The 21879-nt window shown below is 41.8% G+C and overlaps 1 protein-coding gene across 1 annotated transcript in view; it reads right to left on the reverse strand.

Annotated features, from left to right (window-relative positions):
• Nucleotides 1-21879, reverse strand: part of LOC126412951 (juvenile hormone esterase-like) — a 98108-nt gene that overhangs the window by 49418 nt on the left and 26811 nt on the right. Inside the window, exons 4-5 of the mRNA XM_050082843.1 lie at nucleotides 20929-21114; nucleotides 5452-5669 (exon numbers count right to left, since the gene is read on the reverse strand). Coding sequence (XP_049938800.1) covers nucleotides 5452-5669; nucleotides 20929-21114 — 404 coding nt within the window. The remainder of the gene's footprint in view (nucleotides 1-5451; nucleotides 5670-20928; nucleotides 21115-21879) is intronic.

A 21879-nucleotide genomic window follows, 5' to 3' on the forward strand; every position in this document is an offset into this window, starting at 1 on the left:
TGAATATAACATCAATATGCACCCCTTTTTAATTAAAAGTCATCAATTCTGAATCAATTAATGTCAACACTGCCACCGCAGTTCAATCAGGAGTCACAGGGCCTTATTACTTTTTTTTTGCGTTATCCGATATTGCGACTGTTTTGCACTCTCTGTTGATCTGTTAGTCAATTAGCTGTGGAGAACACGCGCCAAAACCGGATAAGTGACGGGTGGGGTGTTACAGTTAGGTAGTTGGGAGTTCTTCTCTCCTACATAATTACTTAAATAAGAGATTGGAAGTTACTTTTAAGTGTTTTTTGTTGCTGTACATATAAGTGTAATTACATTAGTGTCAGTGTTAGTACCGTGTGAAATAAGGCAAAAGAGCATAAAAAGTGTATTTTCTTAGTGCGCGTAGTCGTAATTTTAGGTCAGCATTTAGGTGCATCACCCTTATGAAAAATGTAACATAAATTTCTATTACATTTGTTTCAATCTGTCTATCGGTAAAATCGGTCAGCCATATGTGATAAGTGCGGATTTTTTCGCAGATTATATAAACAGTGAGTGTTTTGCGAAAATTGTATGTTAAAGTTTCATTGGGGTGGTTGCAGTGGGGGAGAGAATGGAGTGATCAGTGGGTCTCTTCCATGGAACTGTATGTAATGCTAGGAAGGCTGGAAAATCGAGGAACAGGGGGCGAGTATTTGCGTCAGCCAGGCAGAGTTAGAAAAACGGAAATTTGAGTTACAACAGCTGAACGGAAAAAGAGAAGGGGTGCTGGAAAAGGTGGTAAGATTTGAGTTACAACAGCTGAACGGAAAAAGAGAAGGGGTGCTGGAAAAGGTGGTAAGGAGAGGGTGAGCAGGAGAAATTTCGAAATGCTGCTAAGCAATAGATTTCTCTTGCTACCGAATTAGAGAAGGGAGAACCTCATACCGATGTTGTGAAATGTAGGGTAGAGCAGAATAACGTTAAGAAAATTACAGATAAGTCATGTGAAACACAAGTAGCAATCATGCGAGGGATGTAAAACAGCAGCTAGAGGAAAAATTATGTTCTGAGTACCAGATCACAAGCTTTGTGAAAGCAAGTGCTAGTATTGTCCAGGCAACAGAAAATTTGGGACAAATGTGTAAGGATGTCAACAAAGAAGACCAGATGTTGTTAGCTGGCGGAGCTCGAAAGAGTCCGGCTAAAAACAAAAAACAAAAAAATAAAAAAAAGACTGTATTAAGGGTGACCTGGACGAAACAGGAGCAGCTAACAGCGACAAACGCGGGTTCTGTGGAGGTTCTCTGGCGCCATGACCAGCCCTGGGTTTGCCATAAGGTGAGCGGTCGTAAAGCTGAGAGGAGTCCTTCGGATGGGTGAAAAATATCGTACTGATGCTGTTCCAGTAGTTGCTATATGAAGATGGGTTGATTCTTATCATGGTTTACATCTGAATGGGAAGAGTAAGAATAAATTAGTAGATCTATTAGCAGAAAACACAAGGGTGCCCTCCAGTACGCACAGGCATATTCCTGTGGTCAAGTGAGACACTGAATTTACGTCAGAACAAAATTCAGACACAAAGCATTAAAGGGAATTAAATTGACAGAAACTACCAGTTCGTCCTGTAATAACTGAGGGAAAAGTGAACTCAATCTGCTTCATCACAATATTAGGGGGTAAAAAATAAAGTAAATGATTTGTTAATTTGTTTACAAGATTTTAGTAGTTGGAAAGGAATTCATGTCATTTGCTGTCTGAACACCATATAACTAGAGGGATGGAAATTACAGTAGTAAGTGATTATGAGGTAACTGTATACTCATTAGATACCATATGGATAAAGGAGTAGTTGTCGGATTCGTAAGAAAAGGATGTAAACACAAAAATATAGAGATAAGTAAGTTCTGTACCTATCTGGATATAAAATCATGTGCTTGTGAGTTACTACTGGGAAATGTAATATTTACTTTTGTGACAGTATGCAGGTCTCCACTAGTTACTTGTGAAGTTATCATGAAAAAATGTTGATGAATTACAGTCCCTTCTGTCAGACAGAAAGAAGAGATCAATTCCTGAAGGATTCTAGCAGGAAAAGTAATCTGGACGTGCTTTTAACCATTTATAATTAGGATACATAAAATTTACCTACCGGTGTTGCTCAAGATAGCAGCATCCTTGCAGGTAATGCATCATTCAGCTAGCAGAAGTTAAAGAGACGCATGCCTATCTGGAGGTAAACGACTGTCAGCGGTGTGGAGTATTGTTAAAAGAGAGAGCACTATAAAAGGAAGGATATGTATAGCGGATATTTTTAATTATTACTTTTTAAAAAACGATGAGAAAATGGTGCAAATAGTTCAGAAGAGAAAGCAAAATAGTAGACTGAAGAAGCAATACAAAGGACATTTTGTGAAATAAGAATTAATCTCACACATTCATATGAAATAAGGAAGATAAAGGTGAATGTAAATAGGAAAAGTTCGCATTGACGGAAGGGCACTATTTCCAATAAGACACTAAACTGTTGTGTCTCTTTAATATATAATGTTATTTAATGCATTATTAACTCAGGGTGTTTGCCCAGAAAGAGTGAAATACGCCATTGTTAGGCCTCTCTATAAAAAGAGTGACTCGTCAGATGTCAATGACTACCACCTGGCGTCACTCCTTACATAATTTTGTGTACCAATGTGATACCTGGCCAAACACAGTTTGGTTTTCAAAAGGACTATTCTGCTGAGTCAGCAATTTGTACACTAACTGAGTACATAATAAGATCTTTTAATGATAAAACATCACCAATTGCGATCTTCTGTGACTTATCGTAGCCATTTAATTGTGTCAGTCATAATATTCTATTGAGGAAGTCAATTTTTTTATGGAATATGTAGTTCAGCACATGCCTGGTTCTGTTCTTATGTAGGAAATAGATTGCAAAAAGTTATCTTAGGCTGTTTGAGTAATACAAACACGGTCACTACGTCACCTGTACTGGGAGAGATTGCAATGGGAGTACCATAGTGTTCGATCACTAACCCACTACTGTTATTGTTTATGTTAACGATCTGCCACTTTATTTGAATCAGAAAGAAGCATTACAGTAGACCTTTTGCAGAAGATACAAGCATTGTTGTGAAGCTGAGCAAAGCAGTATTAACAGAGGAAATAGTGTTGCACAAATGGGCCAGCTTTAAGCTCTGATAAAACGCAGGGTACGCAGTTTTGTACTGTCAAAAATTGCTCACCTGTTAACCTAGTTTACCAACAAGAAGTAATAAAAAGGTTAGGTATGCCTATGTTGAAAACTTCGACTGTAAAAACCATTTAGTGGACTTGCTAAACGATTAGGTTCGGTTACTTTTGCCAAAAGGGTAAACGCCAACTTTGGTGTATAGAAATTGTTAAGTTATTTGGCATATTTTCATTCACTGATGTCTTGTGAAATGATATTCTCAGACAATTCTTTATTCAGGCAAAAAAGTAGCTGGAAACATTAACCACAGCCTCACAGTACGTTTATTCACTTACGAAACTTTCTTTTCAGCGACACAAGTAAGTCTCACAGTAACAGAGATATTCACAAGTTTGAATATAGGAAAAAATAATCCCCCTTCCCTTATAATGGATTTAACCTTGCCGCAGAAAGGGATGAAATACGCAGCTATAAAATTCTTTCACAAGTTACCCATGGAAATAAAATTCCTGAGAGATAGCAGAAGTGCTTTTAAATGTAGATTAAAGAGGTTTCTCCTCAACGCCTCCTTCTACACCATAGAGAAATTTATGAACAAAGGTAATGAGTCATTAATAAAGACCTGTAAATGGCCAGCCTACGGCTACACATTTATTTAAAAATTAATTGTACATAAGTACACTACTGGCCATTAAAATTGCTACTCCACGAAGATGACGTGCTACAGACGCGAAAATTAACCGACAGGAAGAAGATGCTGTGATATGCACATGATTAGCTTTTCAGAGCATTCACATAAGGTTGGCGCCGGTAGCGACACCTACAACGTGCTGACATGAGGAAAGTTTCCAACCGATTTCTCATGCACAAACAGCAGTTGACAGCGTTGCCTGGTGAAATGTTGTTGTGATACCTCGTGTAAGGAGCAGGAATGCGTACCATCACGTTTCCGACTTTGATAAGGGTCGGATTGTAGCCTATCGCGATTGCGGTTTATCGTATCGCGACATTGCTGCTCGCGTTGGTCGAGATCCAATGACTGTTAGCAGTATATGGAATCGATGGGTTCAGGAGGGTAATACGGAACGCCGTGCTGGGTCCCAACGGCCTCGTATCACTAGCAGTTGAGATGACAGGCATCTTATCCGCATGGCTGTAACGGATCGTGCAACCACGTCTCGATCCCTGAGTCAACAGATGGGGACATTAGCAAGACAACAACCATCTGCACGAACAGTTCGACGACATTTGCAGCAGCATGGACTATCAGCTCGGAGACCATGGTTGCTGTTACCCTTGACGCTGCATAACAGACAGGAGCGCCTGCGATGGTGTACGTGTACTCAACGACGAAACTGGGTGCACGAATAGCAAAAGTCATTTTTTCGGATGAATCCAGGTTCTGTTTACAGCATCATGATGGTAGCATCTGCGTTTGGCGACATCGCGGTGAACGCACATTGGATGCGTTTATTCGTCATCGCCATACTGGAGTATTACCCGGCGTAATGGTATGGGGTGGCATTGGTTACATGTCTCGGTCACCTCTTGTTTGCATTGACGGCACTTTGAACAGTGGACGTTACATTTCAGATGTGTTATGACCCATGGCTCTACCCTTCATTCGATCCCTGCGAAACCCTGCATTTCAGCAGGATAATGCACGACCGCATGTTGCAGGTCCTGCTTTCTGGATACAGAAAATGTTCGAGTGCCGCCCTGCCCACCACATTCTCCAGATCTCTCACCAACTGAAAACGTCTGCTCAATGGTGGCCGAGCAACTGGGTCGTCACAATACGCCAGTCACTACTCTTGATGAACTGTGGTATCGTGTTGAAGCTGCATGGGCAGCTGTACCTGTACACGCCATCCAAGCTGTGTTTGACTCAATGCCCAGACGTATCAAGGCCGTTATTACGGCCAGAGGTGGTTGTTCTGGGTACGGGTTTCTCAGGATCTATGCATCCAAATTGCGTGAAAATGTAATCACATGTCAGTTCTAGTATAATATATTTGGCCAATGAATACCCGTTTATCATCTGCACTTCTTCTTGGTGTAGTAATTTTAAAGGCCAGTAGTGTATTTTATATTAGTTCTGTTTACATGCTCCACATTACAAGTCTGTCGTGATTTTGATCTATGGGAAGAGTAATTTATTATAACTGTAACTAACTGTGTATTTATTAATTTGTGTGTTTGTTTCGAACATATGGTTCTACAGCAATTTGCTGATTAAAGTGGTATCCATGTTTTGCACTAGGAAACAATTCACTTACGAAATCCGTGAGTGCGATAGAGTCGTCATCGGTGAGATCACTGTAGTTGGCGGCGCGAAGGAAGGCAGCCAGCCGCGCGTCGTCGTCGTCAGTGTGGTTATCGCCCTGCGCCTGGAAGCCGAGCGCCTCCGCCATGCGGTACGCCCTCTCGCGGGGTTTATCTGTCAGCGCCCAGGGTGCCGCTACTCCACTCTCCATGCTCACTCCACTGAAGAGTCCTGCAGAGAAATTTCACCAAAGATAGAATGAAACAGTAACGAATTAAGGTAATACTATAGTGCTCTGTATTGACTGCTCGGAACATTTTTAAAGGACTTGACTGTGTTTGTCAGGCTATTATATCAGAACAGATACCTACCTTTTGAGAGCAACAGTCTCTTAAGATCGGCCTCCGTCGGAAAATAGGAACATACTCTACTTTGTTCGAAATTTAAAAATAGAGACGGAGTACAAATCTCTTGATGTAGGAGGAGGTGGGTGTTAGTGAAGGCACCCACCCCAGCATTAACCACAAATGATTTAGGGAAATCGTCAATAGCCTAAATCAGGCTGACCAGAAGGGGTATGATCTACTGCACGTCTAGGCCCTATTCGAGTCCAGCTGCGGTGTCCACACTCCAAACCCAGTTTACTCGATATGGCAGTTCATGTTGAGTGAGGAGGGGCTAATGCTGTTTTCAAAAAATTTTCTGGATGTCGTAACGAAAACGTCTTGTCATAACATGAGTCACTTATTTTATAGCATTTCTTGTAATTTCTCATTTAATGTAAAAGTTTGTGTTTTATATTTAATAGAAATAACAGTTTTGATGTCTTTGAGGATGTAGTGAAATATAGTTAAGAAGGAGAAGTTCAAGAGCCTACTAGCACAATCAGAAGCGACGCTCCTACTCGTTGTCGTTATAGATTGCGATAGCGTCGCGTTGAGGGGGACGTACATGAAATTCAGTTTTCAGTTTATTTTTTCTTTATTGTTAGAACTCATGGACAGTAAGTTCCCAAAGTTTCAATGCTGAAATCGCACCCGAATGCCCGAAAAATAATTAAATCTGTGACGCGACCTTCCTAACACGCCCACTTTTTGAAGCAACAACGATTCTGTGGATTACTTTCAAGCAATCTTGGACAGCTTACATCTAGAAGGCTGTGATATTTGCTCTTTGGTTTTATAGATCATCTGTGACAGTGTTCTGTATCTTAGAAACAGTAACAGACCAACTCCCTTGTTTATGGAGAAGCAATTTTTGTTTTGCCCCTTGATACTGACGGAGATTTATGTAGGTGTATCGTGGTAAGGCTGTCAGGTAGAACCTATCCATTGTAAGTGACATGAAAAGTGCAGTATGGGCTACATATTTCCGCATGGTGTCAACAGATGAACATCCCAGTCTTCATCGGTGCCACGTTAGTTGGTGTAAATACACTACTGGTCATTAAAATTGCTACACGACGAAGATGACGTGCTACAGACGCGAAATTTAACTGACAGGAAGAAGATGCTGTGATACGCAAATGATTAGCTTTTCAGAGCATTCACACAAGGTTGGCGCAGGTGGTGACACCTACAACATGCTGACATGAGGAAAGTTTCCAACCGATTTCTCATACACAAACAGCAGTTGACAGCGTTGCCTGGTGAAACGTTGTTGTGATGCCTCGTGTAAGGAGGAGAAATGTGTACCATCGCGTTTCTGATTTTGATAAAGGTCGGATTGTAGCCTATCGCGATTGCTGTTTATGGTATCACGACATTGCTGCTCGCGTTGGTCGAGATCCAATGACTGTTAGCAGAATATGGAATCGGTGGGTTCAGGAGGGTAATACGGAACGCCATGCTGGATCCCGACGGCCTTGTATCACTAGCAGTCGAGATGGCAGGCATCTTACCGGCATGACTGTAACGAATCGTGCAGCCACGTCTCGATCCCTGAGCCAACAGATGGGGACGTTTGCAAGACAACAATCATCTGCACGAACAGTTCCACGACGTTTGCAGCAGCATGGACTATCAGGTCGGAGACCATGGCTGCATTTACCCTTGACGCTGCATCACAGACAGTAGCGCCTGCGATGGTGTACTCAACGACGAAGCTGGGTGCACGAATGGCAAAACGTCATTTTTTCGGATGAATCCAGGTTCTGTTTACAGCATCATGATGGTCGCAACCGTGTTTGGCGAACGCACATTGGAAGCGTGTATTCGTCATCGCCATACTGGCGTATCACCCGGCGTGACGGTATGGGGTGCCACTCGTTACACGTCTCGGTCACCTCTTGTTCACAATGACGGCACTTTGAACAGAGGACGTTACATTTGAGATGTGTTGCGACCCGTGGCTCTACCCTTCATTCGATCCCTACGAAACCCTACCTTTCAGCAGGATAATGCACGACCGCATGTTGCAGGTCCTGTACGGGCCTTTCTGGATACAGAAGATGTTCGAGTGCTGCCCTGGCCAGCACATTTTCCAGATCTCTCACCAATTGAAAACGTCTGGTCAATGGTGGCCAAGCAACTGTCTGACGGTTGGCGCCATGGCTGGCGGGAACGGTCGTGCCCCCGCATTATGGTTGCTTGGGGGCGAGGAGCGGTGAGGGGAAGGCAGTGTCTATTGCTGGGTGCAGTGCCGGAACCACTAACCTCGTTTTGCACCTGACACGAAATAGGAGGCTGCACTCGCGGAAATATTGCCAGCTTAAGTGGCACTTCTGTCGAATCGGAAATCATGTAATTTGTTGCTCGAGAGTTTTACCTGTAACTAATGTACTATTTATGTATTGGTTTTACAGAGAGTACTCTACTACATTGGCTCCTTATTTTGCTTGCATTTATAGCGAATCTCTTGCCCAACGTTAAGTCCCAAGCGACTGGAAAAAAGCGCAGGTGACGCCTGTATATAAGAAGGGTAGAAGAACGGATCCTCAAAATTACAGACCAATATCCTTAACATCGGTTTGTTGCAGGATTCTCGAACATATTCTCAATTCGAATATAATGAATTTCATTGAGACAGAGAAGTTGCTGTCCATGCATCAGCACGGCTTTAGAAAGCATCGCTCCTGCGAAACGCAACTCGCCCTTTTTTCACATGATATCTTGCGAACCATGGATGAAGGGTATCAGACGGATGCCATATTCCTTGACTTCCGGAAAGAGTTTGACTCGTGTCCCACTGCAGACTCCTAACTAAGGTACGAGCATTTGGGATTGGTTCCCAAATATGTGAGTGGCTCGAAGACTTCTTAAGTAATAGAACCAAGTACGTTGTCCTCGATGGTGAGTGTTCATCGGAGGTGAGGGTATCATCTGGAGTGCCCCAGAGAAGTGTGGTAAGTCCACTGTTGTTTTCTATCTACATAAATGATCTTTTGGATAGGGTGGATAGCAAAGTGCGGCTGTTTGCTGATGATGCTGTGGTGTATGGGAAGGTGTCGTCGTTGATTGACTGTAGGAGGATACAAGATGACTTGGACAGGATTTGTGATTGGTGTAAAGAATGGCAGCTAAGTCTCAATATAGATAAATGTAAATTAATGCAGATGAATAGGAAAAAGAATCCCGTGATGTTTGAATACTCCATTAGTAGTGTAGCGCTTGACACAGTCACGTCGTTTAAATATTTGGGCGTAACATTGCAGAGCGATATGAAGTGGGACAAGCATGTAATGGCAGTTGTGGGGAAGGCGGATAGTCATCTTCGGTTCATTGGTAGAATTTTGGGAAGATGTGGTTCATCTGTAAAGGAGACCGCTTATAAAACAGTAATACGACCTATTCTTGAGTACTGCTCGAGCGTTTGGGATCCCTATCAGGTCGAATTGAGGGAGGACATAGAAGCACTTCAGAGGCGGGCTGCTAGATTTGTTACTGGTAGGTTTTATCATCACGCGAGTGTTACGAAAATGCTTCAGAAACTCGGGTGGGAGTCTCTAGAGGAAAGGAGGCGTTCTTTTCGTGAATCGCTACTGAGGGAATTTAGAGAACCAGCATTTTGAGGCTGACAGCAGTACATTTTTACTGCCGCCAACTTGCATTGAGCGGAAAGACCACAAAGATAAGAGAGATTAGGGCTCGTACCGAGGCATATAGGCAGTCATTTTTCCCTCGTTCTGTTTGGGAGTGGAACAGGGAGAGAAGATGCTAGTTATGGTACGAGGTACCCTCCGCCACGCACCGTATGCTGGATTGCGGAGTATGTATGTAGATGCAGAAAACAATCAAAAATGAAATTAGATAAATGTACAACTTTCGACACTATGAATATAAAGTAAAAAAACTTATTTTGAATCTGTTTGCACATTTCATTTATTAAACGCAGCACAGCAGTAATGTTTACAAAGTGTAATTAACTGTACCTGAAAGAATTGTCATAGTGATGTTCACTAAAGATCACTGTGATTTGCGTTAGAATCAACATGATGATGATGATGATCATTTGTCATTATCGCTTGAGGGCATGGTATTGATGATAACTTCATCGATGGCTATTTCCATTATTCCATCTCGTGTTCAGCGCTCTTGATCCAGCTACTCCACTTTCCTGCAATAGCCTTGTCAGTCCTGTGCATTAACTGAAGGGAAGCAGCATTAACAAGACTGTGCAATCTTTCCTTTGACATGTCACCAGCGACGTTGATCTTCCTGAAACTGTGTTTTATTTTGGCCTATACCAATTCTATCGTATTTACATCACAATTGTAGGACGGTAAACACACTACTTTGTGGCCACTGCTCTCAGCGATTTTATCCGCAATGTACGCTTTCACAGCTAGTTTGTTTTCGTTTATTGTAGGTAACAATTCAGCCTTCCTCTCTGAGCCGTTACAGTTTATTTGCCCGTCTTGCAACCGTTCTAACATCTTAATTCTGAGCTCGTATTTATTAGGCATTCTGTCGAAATTACTTCTGCGATATGGCGCATTATCCATACGGTCGCGGAATTATATGGAATATTACGAACGACCATATCTGCTAACCCGCCACCCTCCCGCCGATGTAGGATAGTTTCATTAAATTCAGGAGGTTCGCAAGTTAGTGGAAACAATTCCTTGCATAAAACTTCCCGACAAATTAAAACTCTGCTCCAGATCGCATCCCAGGTTCGAGTCTCGGTCTGGCACACAGTTTTAATTCGTAAGGAAGTCCCAAATCAGCGTGCACTCCGTTGGAGGTGAAAATTCGTTTTAGTTTCTTGTATCTTGCTTGAAAGTACATGCCGAATTTGCCTTTTGTCGAAGTTTTTCTCAAACTTACAAAAATTGTGACTGTTCTGTACCGGCGCGAAAATATTATTGTCGAAAAGGAGAATGGCACAAAGGCAGATGGCCCAAAACAAACGTACCGTTGGAACGCCTGAAGACACATAATTGGTCCTACCAGTCAAGGAACTGCGAAATGAGTTTATCATTCAATTTGTTTCATCAGAATGGATAGTGGAATTTGTAAATACTGCTTACAAAAATCGGATAGTAATCAGCAGATAGTCTCTTGGTGAGATACTGAGCCGCATTTTTGTTTTCTGTTATCGAATACTTGATGATACAATAGACAAGACCTGTTCGAAATGTACGTACGACTTCTCCAAAGTTTTTAATCTATGTGAAGTCCTCTGATTTTAGTTAATTGGAATAGCGTTTATTGGCGACACCATATATCTACTCCTCTTATATGTTTTTAAATTTTTTATTTTTGGATTTCGTCATGATTTTTATTTATTAATAATAATGTGACAACAGTGGTGACTGCTCTGGTTTTTAAGAATAACTGCACTTCTGTAACAAGTACTTACGGCGAGTTCCTGAAATAAACTTGTCCCAGTGACCTGAAGAAGTGAACTTGTGTAAGTTTTTATTCCAATGTAAACGCCTCAGCAAGTGCTTAAGGAAGTTAGTTGCTAGTGGACGCAAGCCTTTTGTAATACTTCGCATCTACGGGCAGCCTGACGTTTGCAGCGCTAGGAGCAAATGAATATCTTTTAAGAAGCGCCTATTTTCACCGCTTCTGGTAGCGCTAGCGAGATCGTCAAATTATCGTGTCCATTAGAGAGAACAGACTCTAAGATAGGAAATTTCACTTAAGACATATTGAGAAGCACAGATTTACAACTTCTGTTTGCAGGTGAAAAGTCAATAGAAGATCTGCTAAAGGAAAGAAGACAGCAAACACGAAATCAGAAGAGAAGCCTTGAAGGGAAAGACGACCCTCAGTAAAAATCTTGGAACTTCTGAAGAGATGACATAAGAAAAAAGTTAGGTTGAACTTTAAATTGCATTTCCAGAAAATCATGTTTTTTTGAGCTTTATGTACCCCTTTCTCAGAATATATGAAGGTTAGAGTTATGAAATGTTGTACACTTATTTCTATAAACCCAGTAAACGATGTCTCAAGGGCAAATTTTGCGATCTGTATGTAAGCTAAGATAGGGGGCAAGGTGTTTGGAATTTTGCATGAATTTTATATCATAGTTATGAAATTATAATTAAAAAATATTAAAATTCTCCTATTCGATATGCTCAAAGAAACCTCGTAAGTGAAGCTTACTACATGCAGAGATGAAACAGAGAACCAGAGAACATTATGTAAAAATCTCTTCAAAATAGCCGGCCGCGGTGGCCGTGCGGTTCTCGGCACTTCAGTCCGGAACCGCGTGATTGGTACGGTCGCAGTTTCGAATCCTGCCTTGGGCATGAATATGTGTGATGTCCTTAGGTTAGTTGGGTTTCAGTAGTTCTAAGTTATAGGGGACTGATGACCTCAGATATTGAGTACCATAGTGCTCAGAGCCATTTGTACCATTTTTCTCTTCAATTGTTTCTGAGAAAAAGTACATACCTTATTTTTTGAAAATTGTAGATCTGATTCATCTTTTAAATAGTGCGTGCGTCTTTCATGAATGTCCCCCCTTTAACTGGTCAGTAAGCTACACTGTTGAATACGATATCAGATGCATGTGAAGAGCTTCATTTATATTGCTTTGTAGCACGGTGTTTTTAAGGAAAGAGGGCGTATGTAGCACAATAACGTGAAGTTTTGTTCACTACACTTCGAGCCAAACCATTCTATAAATTCGAAAAATAGGAACCTGATATTAAATGCAGTGCGTGCATTATTTAATATACCAATAAGCCACCACAAACGTCGACGAAGAGGAGGAGGAGGAGGAGGAGATTAGGGTTTAACGTCCTGTCGACAACGAGGTCATTAGAGACGGGGCACAAGCCCGGGTTAGGGCCTTCAACGGAACCATCCCGGCATTCGCCTTAGGCGATTTAGGGAAATCACGGAAAACCGAAATCAAGACGGCCGGACGCGGGTCTGAACTGTCGTCCTCCCGAATGGGAGTCCAGCGTGCTAACCGTTGCGCCAACTCGCTCGGTACGAAGAAGAAACTACTACATAAACAATGAAACTTTTTCCCGACACAGAGGTAACAAAAGAGTATGGGGCTGGGGGTGCAGTAATTCATTCAATTTTCACGGTGAACGAAGATATAGTTTTGAGATTTCACGACAATTGCCTCTAGTTGCTTTCGCTATTAGTCAGCACCCATTCGACATTATAATTTTCCTGAAACTGATAACTGAATTGGTAGTTCCATAGTGAGTTAGGACACGAGTTCGGTTTGTAAAGAATTTTCTCTGCTATGGGCGGGGGCAGCCGCCATACACTGTCACTCGTGGGCTGACGGTTCAAGAGAAATCGGACAGAAACCAGGCAATCTGCAAAACAAGATAATATGAGTTAATGATGGCGTATTTTTGTATGGGAGTAAATGTACAGTGTAGTGCTGAATAAGTCAAACACCGTCCTCTTATTACGGTTCGCCATTACGTTAAATTTCGAGTTTAGATAAGAAATCACTCAAAAAAGTCCACTTGGCTGGTTTCTTAGTAAAATGCGGGGACTTTTTGTGTTCTAATGTTGCATACTGTCAGTTGGTATTGCCGCTATGAACCAAAAACAGACAACTATGTTCATAATTTTGTGGCAACTAATCGAAAAGAGTTTTGTGGTTAGCACAGTGTTAGGAATAAAAACAATAAACCTACATCACAGTGGGACGTCTGCAAGTTCAGAAGACGAACCTCAGCCAAAAAATAAATCAATAAACCTGCGAACGTTTTAGTGTTCGCAATGCAGGGAAATGCGTCAGGAGTACGAAAGTAACATTAACACTTTTAAATAAAACAGAAAATGTTATTTAAATATTATGGAAGACGTCATAAATGAAACGCAAAGATATTCTCAGTTTTTGGTTGAGGATGCTGAAGTTAAGCGAAGATAAAGGAAACAAGATCGAGACCAAGAACGAGGCAAAGAAAGAGATACACGTAATGGAGGTAATTCTACATGTGTGTGGCCGTACTGTCCGTAGCTGCTTTACAGTTCTTCAGCATATTTTCGTTTAGTTGCAACGACAGAACGAAAATATCCTCAAGAACTAATGGCGGTAATTTTAAAAGAAATAATTCTTACAGATAAGACTGAAGGTGTACCGAAGAATATTCACAAGAATATGTTAATGGAACTCCTTGGTATTTTACATAACAGATTACGGAAAGTCTGTCAGTTGTTATTTCAGAATACCATCCCTGAAGCCACCTGGAGAACAACAGCAGTTTCAGTGGTGTTCCTGGAAATAATAGTTTGCGAATCCTTTATCATATTCTAAAACTTGAAATTGGAGACACCCATTACAGCAGAAAACACAAAAAATATTTGGATGTTGGTTTAAATGTCACAAAACTTCATGAGATATTCATTAATAGCAACTCTGACTTCAAAAAAATATAGCTAAGTACCCTTTTCACTATTAATTCAAATAATCAACAACCAGTTCCAGAAGAGAAATTTTATTTCCCTTATCGGTTTCAGGCACCTAGTGCCGTTATTCAGAAGTCGGTAACTACCGCATTATTTGCGAGTGGCAAAAATAAAGATGCATTTAACATATTGCTGTGGTCATGTGGTTCATAGTTCCAGTACAAAAATGGTTTAAGGAGGCTAACCAACAAGTGCAAACATCATGCCAGAACTGGAGGTAATCAGCTTTGCTGTTAGATCCAATTCTGTCATAATGTTTGCACTTGGTGTTTGACTTCCTTATACAATTTTTGTACAGGCACTAAGAACCTCATCACCAGAGCACTATACTGAAAACATAGTATTTTTTACACTCACACATAACTCGATAATTATAACCTTCTGAAGAAGAGTACTAAGTGCCTGAAACCGGAAAGGAAATAAAATTTCTCTTCTGCAGCTGGTTGCTGATTATTTCAGTTAAAAGAAAGATAGTTGCAGAAGATAGATGAAATACACTGACGGAAAAACCACAAGCCAAGGAGGAGCTATGCCACATAAACGAAAATTGGTAATCGGATTTCTACGTCTGATAGATGATGTCTCCAGAATGAGATTTTCACTCTGCAGCGGAGAGTGTGCTGATGTGAAACTTCCTGGCAGATTAAAACTTTGTGCCGGACCGAGACTCGAACTCGGGACCTTTGCCTTTCGCGGGCAAGTGCTCTACCAACTGAGCTACCCAAGCACGACTCACGTCCCGTCCTCACAGCTCTACTTCTGTCGTATATATGCAGGGTGTCCCAGCTATATTGTCCACCCAAAATATCTCTGGAACAATAACAGCTATTGGAAAACGACTTTCACCGGTATCAATGTAGGGCTGGGGCCCATGAATGTACATATTTGGAAACATTCTAAAACGAAAGCATATGTGTTTTTTAACACAAACTTATGTGATTGACAAGTAAGTTTCCCTTTTGATAAGTATGGAGGTGTGATAACACATGTCAATCACATCGCGATTACGGGCAGCATGGGGTTCACGTCTGAGCCTCAGAACGTGCGCTAGCAGCGGATGTTGGGTGGTTCAAGCGTCAACTTCGCGTCTCAATATCTCGGGATGCAATGGGAATATTGCGATGCAATCAACGCCATTGTGTATGTACTTTGTCATGCTATGGATTGCTGAAGAAAAAATATAGGAGGTCCATGTAAAAAAACATCAGTTTGTGTTAAAAAACACATATGCTTTCGTTTTAGAATGTTTCCAAATATGTACATTCATGGGCCCCAACCCTACATTGATACCGGTGAAAGTCGCTTTCCAATAGCTGTTATTGTTCCAGAGATATTTTGGGTGGACAAGATAGCCGGGTGTGTGTGTGTGTGTGTGTGTGTGTGTGTGTGTGTGTGTGTGTGTGTGTGTATGTATGTAGAAATACAGTCAGATATATATAAATATACAGTCAAATATATGTGACGTATTGCTTCACTTGGTTTCTAGATTATGTTAAAGATGTACAAATACAACTTGGGAGTAATGATAACATGCTTATTTTAAATCAGCAGCCGTAGTAGTTCTTGGGAAATGATAAACTTGTCAGTTGGTCTAGGGATGAGAATTCCCTGATGGCGAACTTAATTATACCTCTTCTATCTGTGATATAAGGTAAGAGAATGTGGGCAATGCACATGAAGATATGATCGCTAACAATTTGTTGGTCATAACGATTAACGACATCATTTCAAGTTCTGAACAGCTATTAATCCATTTTTCTAAAGCATCAGCATGAGTCATAGCTTTTGCATTTCCAAAGATATGAAGATTGGTTGTGAAAACCTGCATTTCTAGAGGAGATTTAAATTTTGTGTACATGAGGCAGTGACTAGTGGTTACTCAGTACTTAGAATTTACTCCATAGTTAGAACATGAAGGTAAAAATCCATTTTTATGACTACTATGATGTATCAGAGAGAGTTGGTGTATAGCTGTTCAATTCTTACTTTAATGTTTTGACTGATAGTGCTTTGTTGAAGGACACTTATCAACTCTCTTCGAGAGACTGTGAAAGAAAATACAAATTAGCCATCAAGTTCACCAAAAAAGGTTTATAACAAATGAAAGTGAACGCTGAAGTTTGCATGTTGAGTGAGACAGTGGCTGCTAAAATTGAGACACTCGTTGCTTGTGGCACAGTACTGCCACCTGCTAGTGATACTGCAGACGTTTAACAAGAAGTTGACGATATTTATGGAACTTTGTTGCAAGTTATTCAGAACATTTGAAGATATTAATGGCGTTGGAACGAAGCATATAATCCAGGAAATTTACACATTCTTATGGGAAAGGTTTTTATCTAGTATTAAATAATAAACAAAGCTAAAATAATCCCAAAACATAAGAAAGGTAGTACTAAAGATGTGCAGAACTCGCATTATCAACCTTCTGTCCGTAGTTTTTACTAGAATTTTTACTTCCAGGTCGAGCACTACACTTGATGTGGTTCAACCCACTGAGCTACCTGTGTTCCGTCCAGCTTGTAGTAAAATTGATCATATCCTCACTCTACGCAAACAATTAGCAGAACAAATGAGTGCCATCTTCTTCTTTGTTTGCCTTTATTGATTTTGAACAGACATTCGGTTCGAGCAGTCACTCAGCTGTTTCTGAGGCTCTAACAGAAGAAGAAATAGAACATGGTTATATTAAGGACTTATACAACATATGCAAAGCCTTCACAGCGTTTGTGAATGTTGTTGAGGAAACAAATGAATTTCCCATTTAAAATGTTGTAAAACAAAGTGACTCTATACCTCCAAAACTGTTTTCAGCAGTTCTAGAAAAAGCAATGTCTGAATTGCAAAATAATATCCCTGATGTTGTTCAGTTTGTAAATATAAAGACTTCAGACGTTAGTTAGCGAATTTGTATTATTCTGATCTGAAGTGGTCTAAAAAGAAATATGATGAAACCAAGACCATGATGAATAAATGGACACCACAGGGACGTATACCCGGAAATGATCACAGAATATGTCTCTCTGGGCTACCTAAAAACAGGAACAGTCAACGTACTAAATTAGGGTGACAAGCTTATGGAAGATACTCTTCAGGTTTGAATTCTAAGATATCGGTTGAGCTGAAGGAAACAGTTTTTGACCAGTCTGTACTGCCAGTAATAACTTATGGCTGTGAGAGAAGGACATTAAATGAGTTCATTGTTAGAAAACTAATAGTAACCCAAAGTGGAATGGAAAGATCAATGCCGGGCTACACGAAGAAACAGGGAAAGAGAGCAGTTGATAACAGACGTACAGAAGATCAGTAGCTTAGTGGAAGGAGTGAATGCCTTGCAACAACAGTGGGCTGGTCATTTCGCTCGAGTAAAAGACGGTAGATGGTCAAATGAAGTACTAGCTTTGAGTTCAGCTTACCAAAAGAACAGAAGGGACAGACCTAAGAAAGAAGCCAGACTAAATGGCAACGGAAAGTTCAAGATTGGCAGATAAGGAAGGATCTGCTGGCTTCCTATGTTGCAAGTCAACTCAAACAGACCACATCACCAAGTGATCGAACTGGCTGACACCGACGATGATGACGACGATATTGATGATGATAGAGCCTTCTAAGCAAACCGTTAGCCATTAAAATTTCAACATGTAACAACCGTCAAGCGCTACATGTTTAGATATGCAAGTGATTAGTACACTGAATGACAAAAGTCTTGGGATAGCGATATGCACATATACAGATAGTGCTAGTATCGCATGCACAACGTATAAAAAGGCAGCGCAATAGCGAAGATGTCATTCGTACTACTGTGATTCAAATGAAAAGGTGTCGGACGTGTTTATGGCCTCACGATGGGAATTAACAGACTTTGAACGCGGAATGGTAGGTGGACCTAGACGCATGGGACATTTCGAAAATCATTAAGGAATCCAATATTCGGAGGTGTACAGTGTCAAGAGTGAGCACAGAGTACTAAATTCCAGGCACTACCACTCACCACGAACAATGCAGTCCTGACGGCCTTCATTTAACGATCGAGAGCAGCGGCGTTAGCCGGCCGAAGTGGCCGTGCGGTTAAAGGCGCTGCAGTCTGGAACCGCAAGACCGCTACGGTCGCAGGTTCGAATCCTGCCTCGGGCATGGATGTTTGTGATGTCCTTAGGTTAGTTAGGTTTAACTAGTTCTGAGTTCTAGGGGACTAATAACCTCAGCAGTTGAGTCCCATAGTGCTCAGAGCCATTTTGATAAGCGGCGTTAGCTTAGTGTTGTCAGCCCTAACAGGCAAGCAAAACCGTGTGAAATAACCGGCAGAAATCAATATGGGACGTACAATGAACGTATGCGTTAGGACAGTGTGGCGAAACTGACATTAATGGTCTATGGCAGCAGATGACCTACGCGAGTGCCTTTGGTAAAAGCACGACATCACCTGCAGCGCCTCTCCTGGGTTGTGCCTTGGACGACTGGAAAACCGTGGCCTGGGAAGATGAGTCCTGATTTCAATTGGTAAGAGCTGATGGTTGTGTTCGAGTGTGGCGCAGATCCCACGAAACCGAGTTATCAACAAGGCAAAGTGCAAACTGGTGGTGGTTCCATAATGGTGTGGGCTGCGTTTACATGGAATGGACTGGGCCTCTGGTCCAACTAAACTGATCATTGACTGGAAATTGTTATGTTCGGCTACTTGGAGATCATTTGCAGCCATTCCTGCACAATAGTAATTTGAAAGTTGAACTTTTGGCAATGGGATTCCTAATCATTTGAGGAGAGAAAGATTTCTGGTATTGCCTTTTGTTATTTTTCTGCTCCCTACAATACAGTCACAATATTCCGGACTACTGGAAGCCCTTTGGCTTAGCTAACACCCGAACACTATTTGATATACAATATACACTACTGGCCATTAAAACTGCTGCACCACGAAGATGCCGTGCTACAGATGCGAAATTTAACCGACAGGAAGAAGATGCTGTGATATGCAAATGATTAGCTTTTCAGAGCATTCACACAAGGTTGGAGCCGGTACCGACACCTACAGCGTGCTGACATGAGGAAAGTTTCCAAACGATTTGTCATACACAAACAGCATTTGACCGGCGTTGCCTGGTGAAACGTTGTTGTGATGCATCGTGCAGGGAGGAGAAATGCGTACCATCACGTTTCCGACTTTGATAAAGGTCGGATTGTAGCGATTGCGGTTTATCGTATCGCGACATTGCTGCTCGCGTTGGTCGAGATCCAATGACTGTTAGCAGCATATGGAGTCGGTGGGTTCAGAAGGGTAATACGGAATGCCGTGCTGGATCCCAACGGCCTCGTATCACTAGCAGTCGAGAGGACAGGCATCTTATCCGCATTGCTGTAACGGATCGTGCAACCACGTCTCGATCCCTGAGTCAACAGATGGGGACGTTTGCAAGACAACAACCATCTGCACGAACAGTTCGACGACGTTTGCAGCAGCATGGACTATCAGCTCGGACACCAGGGCTGCGGTTACACTTGAAGCTGCATCATAGACAGGAGCGCCTGCAATGATGTACTCGACGACGAACCTGGGTGCACGAATGGGAAAACATCATTTTTTCGGATGAATATAGGGTCTGTTTACAGCATCATGATGGTCGCATCCGTGTTTGGCGACATCGCGGTGAACGCATATTGGAAGCGTGTATTCGTCATCGCCATACTGGCGTATCATCCGGCATGATGGTATGGGGTGCCATTGGTTGCACGTCTCGGCCACCTCTTGTTCGCATTGACGGCACTTTGAACAGTGGACGTTACATTTCAGATGTGTTACGAGCCGTGACTCTACCCTTCATTCGATCCCTGCGAAAGCCTACATTTCAGCAGGGTAATGCAAGACCGCATGTTGCTGGTCCTGTACGGGCCATTCTGGATACAGAAAATGTTCTACTGCTGCCCTGGCCAGCACATTCTCCAGATCTCTCACCAATTGAAAACGTCTGGTCAATGGTGGCCGAGCAACTGTCTCGTCACAATACGCCAGTCACTACTCTTGATGAACTATGGTATCGTGTTGAAGCTGCATGGGCAGCTGTACCTGTGCACGCCATCCAAGCTCTGTTTGACTCAATACCCAGGAGTATTAAGGCAGTTATTACGGCCAGAGGAGGTTGTTCTGGTTACTGATTTCTCAGGATCTATGGACCCAAATTGCGTGAAAATGTAATCACATGTCAGTTCTAGTATAATATATTTGTCCAAAGAATACCCGTTTTTCATCTGCATTTCTTCTTGGTGTAGCAATTTGAACTCTGAAATTCAGGACGAAGTGCATAACAAATTCGGGAAACAAATCTGGAATCAGGCTAATCTAGCTAAGTCAAGTACTCCACATGAACACCGATAGCATGATCAAAATTATTACGTCACTCGTTTGAGAGCTCAAACACAAACCTAAATAGAGTAAAGAAGTGGTTGGAGATTCAAAGATGAGGTTAAAGAGAAGAAGATGCACTGCATAGAAGCATCCTTATAAAAACAAAGACAGGAACTAAGAAAAACAAAGGGATAATGATATAAATTCCGTCAAATGAAGTGATATATTTTCTTTTCGTATCTTGTTTCGGAGTACTACAGTTCTTGATTGATTACATCTGGCTTATAGGCCTGATAGCTCAGGAAGTACTCACCCTTGGCGGTCGGCGAGAGGAAGAGATGTGACGTGGAGCCGCCACCTGCACTTTCCCCAAATATGACAACGCTGCTAGGATCTCCGCCGAAGGCTGCGATGTTCCTCTGCACCCACTGTAGCGCCAGCACCTGGTCCTTGAAACCCGCATTGCCCGGGATGTCGTCGTTCAACAGGCTCAGGAAACCTGCCACATGCCGACAAGATGTAAATTCTCCACACACACAAACTGTCAGATGTCAACTGCCGTGTTTACTCGGCATACAAGTCACTTAACTTCCATTGTCTGATTTTTCTGCTCGGAAACAAGAAGAAACACTATCCATCATAACAGACAGAACTCAACAGGATACTAATTATAGCGGTTCTGTAATCCGTATTTTGAGGATGGCTCTTTAAGTTTTATTATTCACTGAACTCAGAGTCATCAATATAAAAAAATGGTTCAAAAGGTTCTGAGCACTATGGGACTCAACATCTGAGGTCATCAGTCCCCTAGAACGTAGAACTAATTAAACCTAACTAACCTAAGGACATCACACACATCCATGCCCGAGGCAGGACTCGAACCTGCGACCGTATCGGTCGCGCGGTTCCAGACTGAAACGCCTAGAACCACTTGGCCACACCGGCCGGCGTCATCAATATCAATTTCCTAAAGCCTTTCCCTAGAGTACAAAGTGAAATGTGAACTTTTAGAAACAAGTGGTTAGACTTATTGCTTTGTACAAGCCTTTGAACTTTTAAATGTAGTTTCAGTTTTCGGTCAAGAAAGGGAACAGTGTACTCCTTCGCGTATGGGACGCTTCGCCAGGCGTCACTGTTCTACGGACGAACAAGTCAAAGAAATCATGATTTGTTAATTTGTCTGTAAAGATTGATCAGTGTATGTTAAACCAAAATGCACGTCAAACCATACCTGAAAATACTACACAGTCATACTGAATGAATC

Source organism: Schistocerca serialis, chromosome 7, assembly GCF_023864345.2.
Source record: "Schistocerca serialis cubense isolate TAMUIC-IGC-003099 chromosome 7, iqSchSeri2.2, whole genome shotgun sequence".
In the NCBI taxonomy this organism is placed as follows: domain Eukaryota; kingdom Metazoa; phylum Arthropoda; class Insecta; order Orthoptera; family Acrididae; genus Schistocerca; species Schistocerca serialis.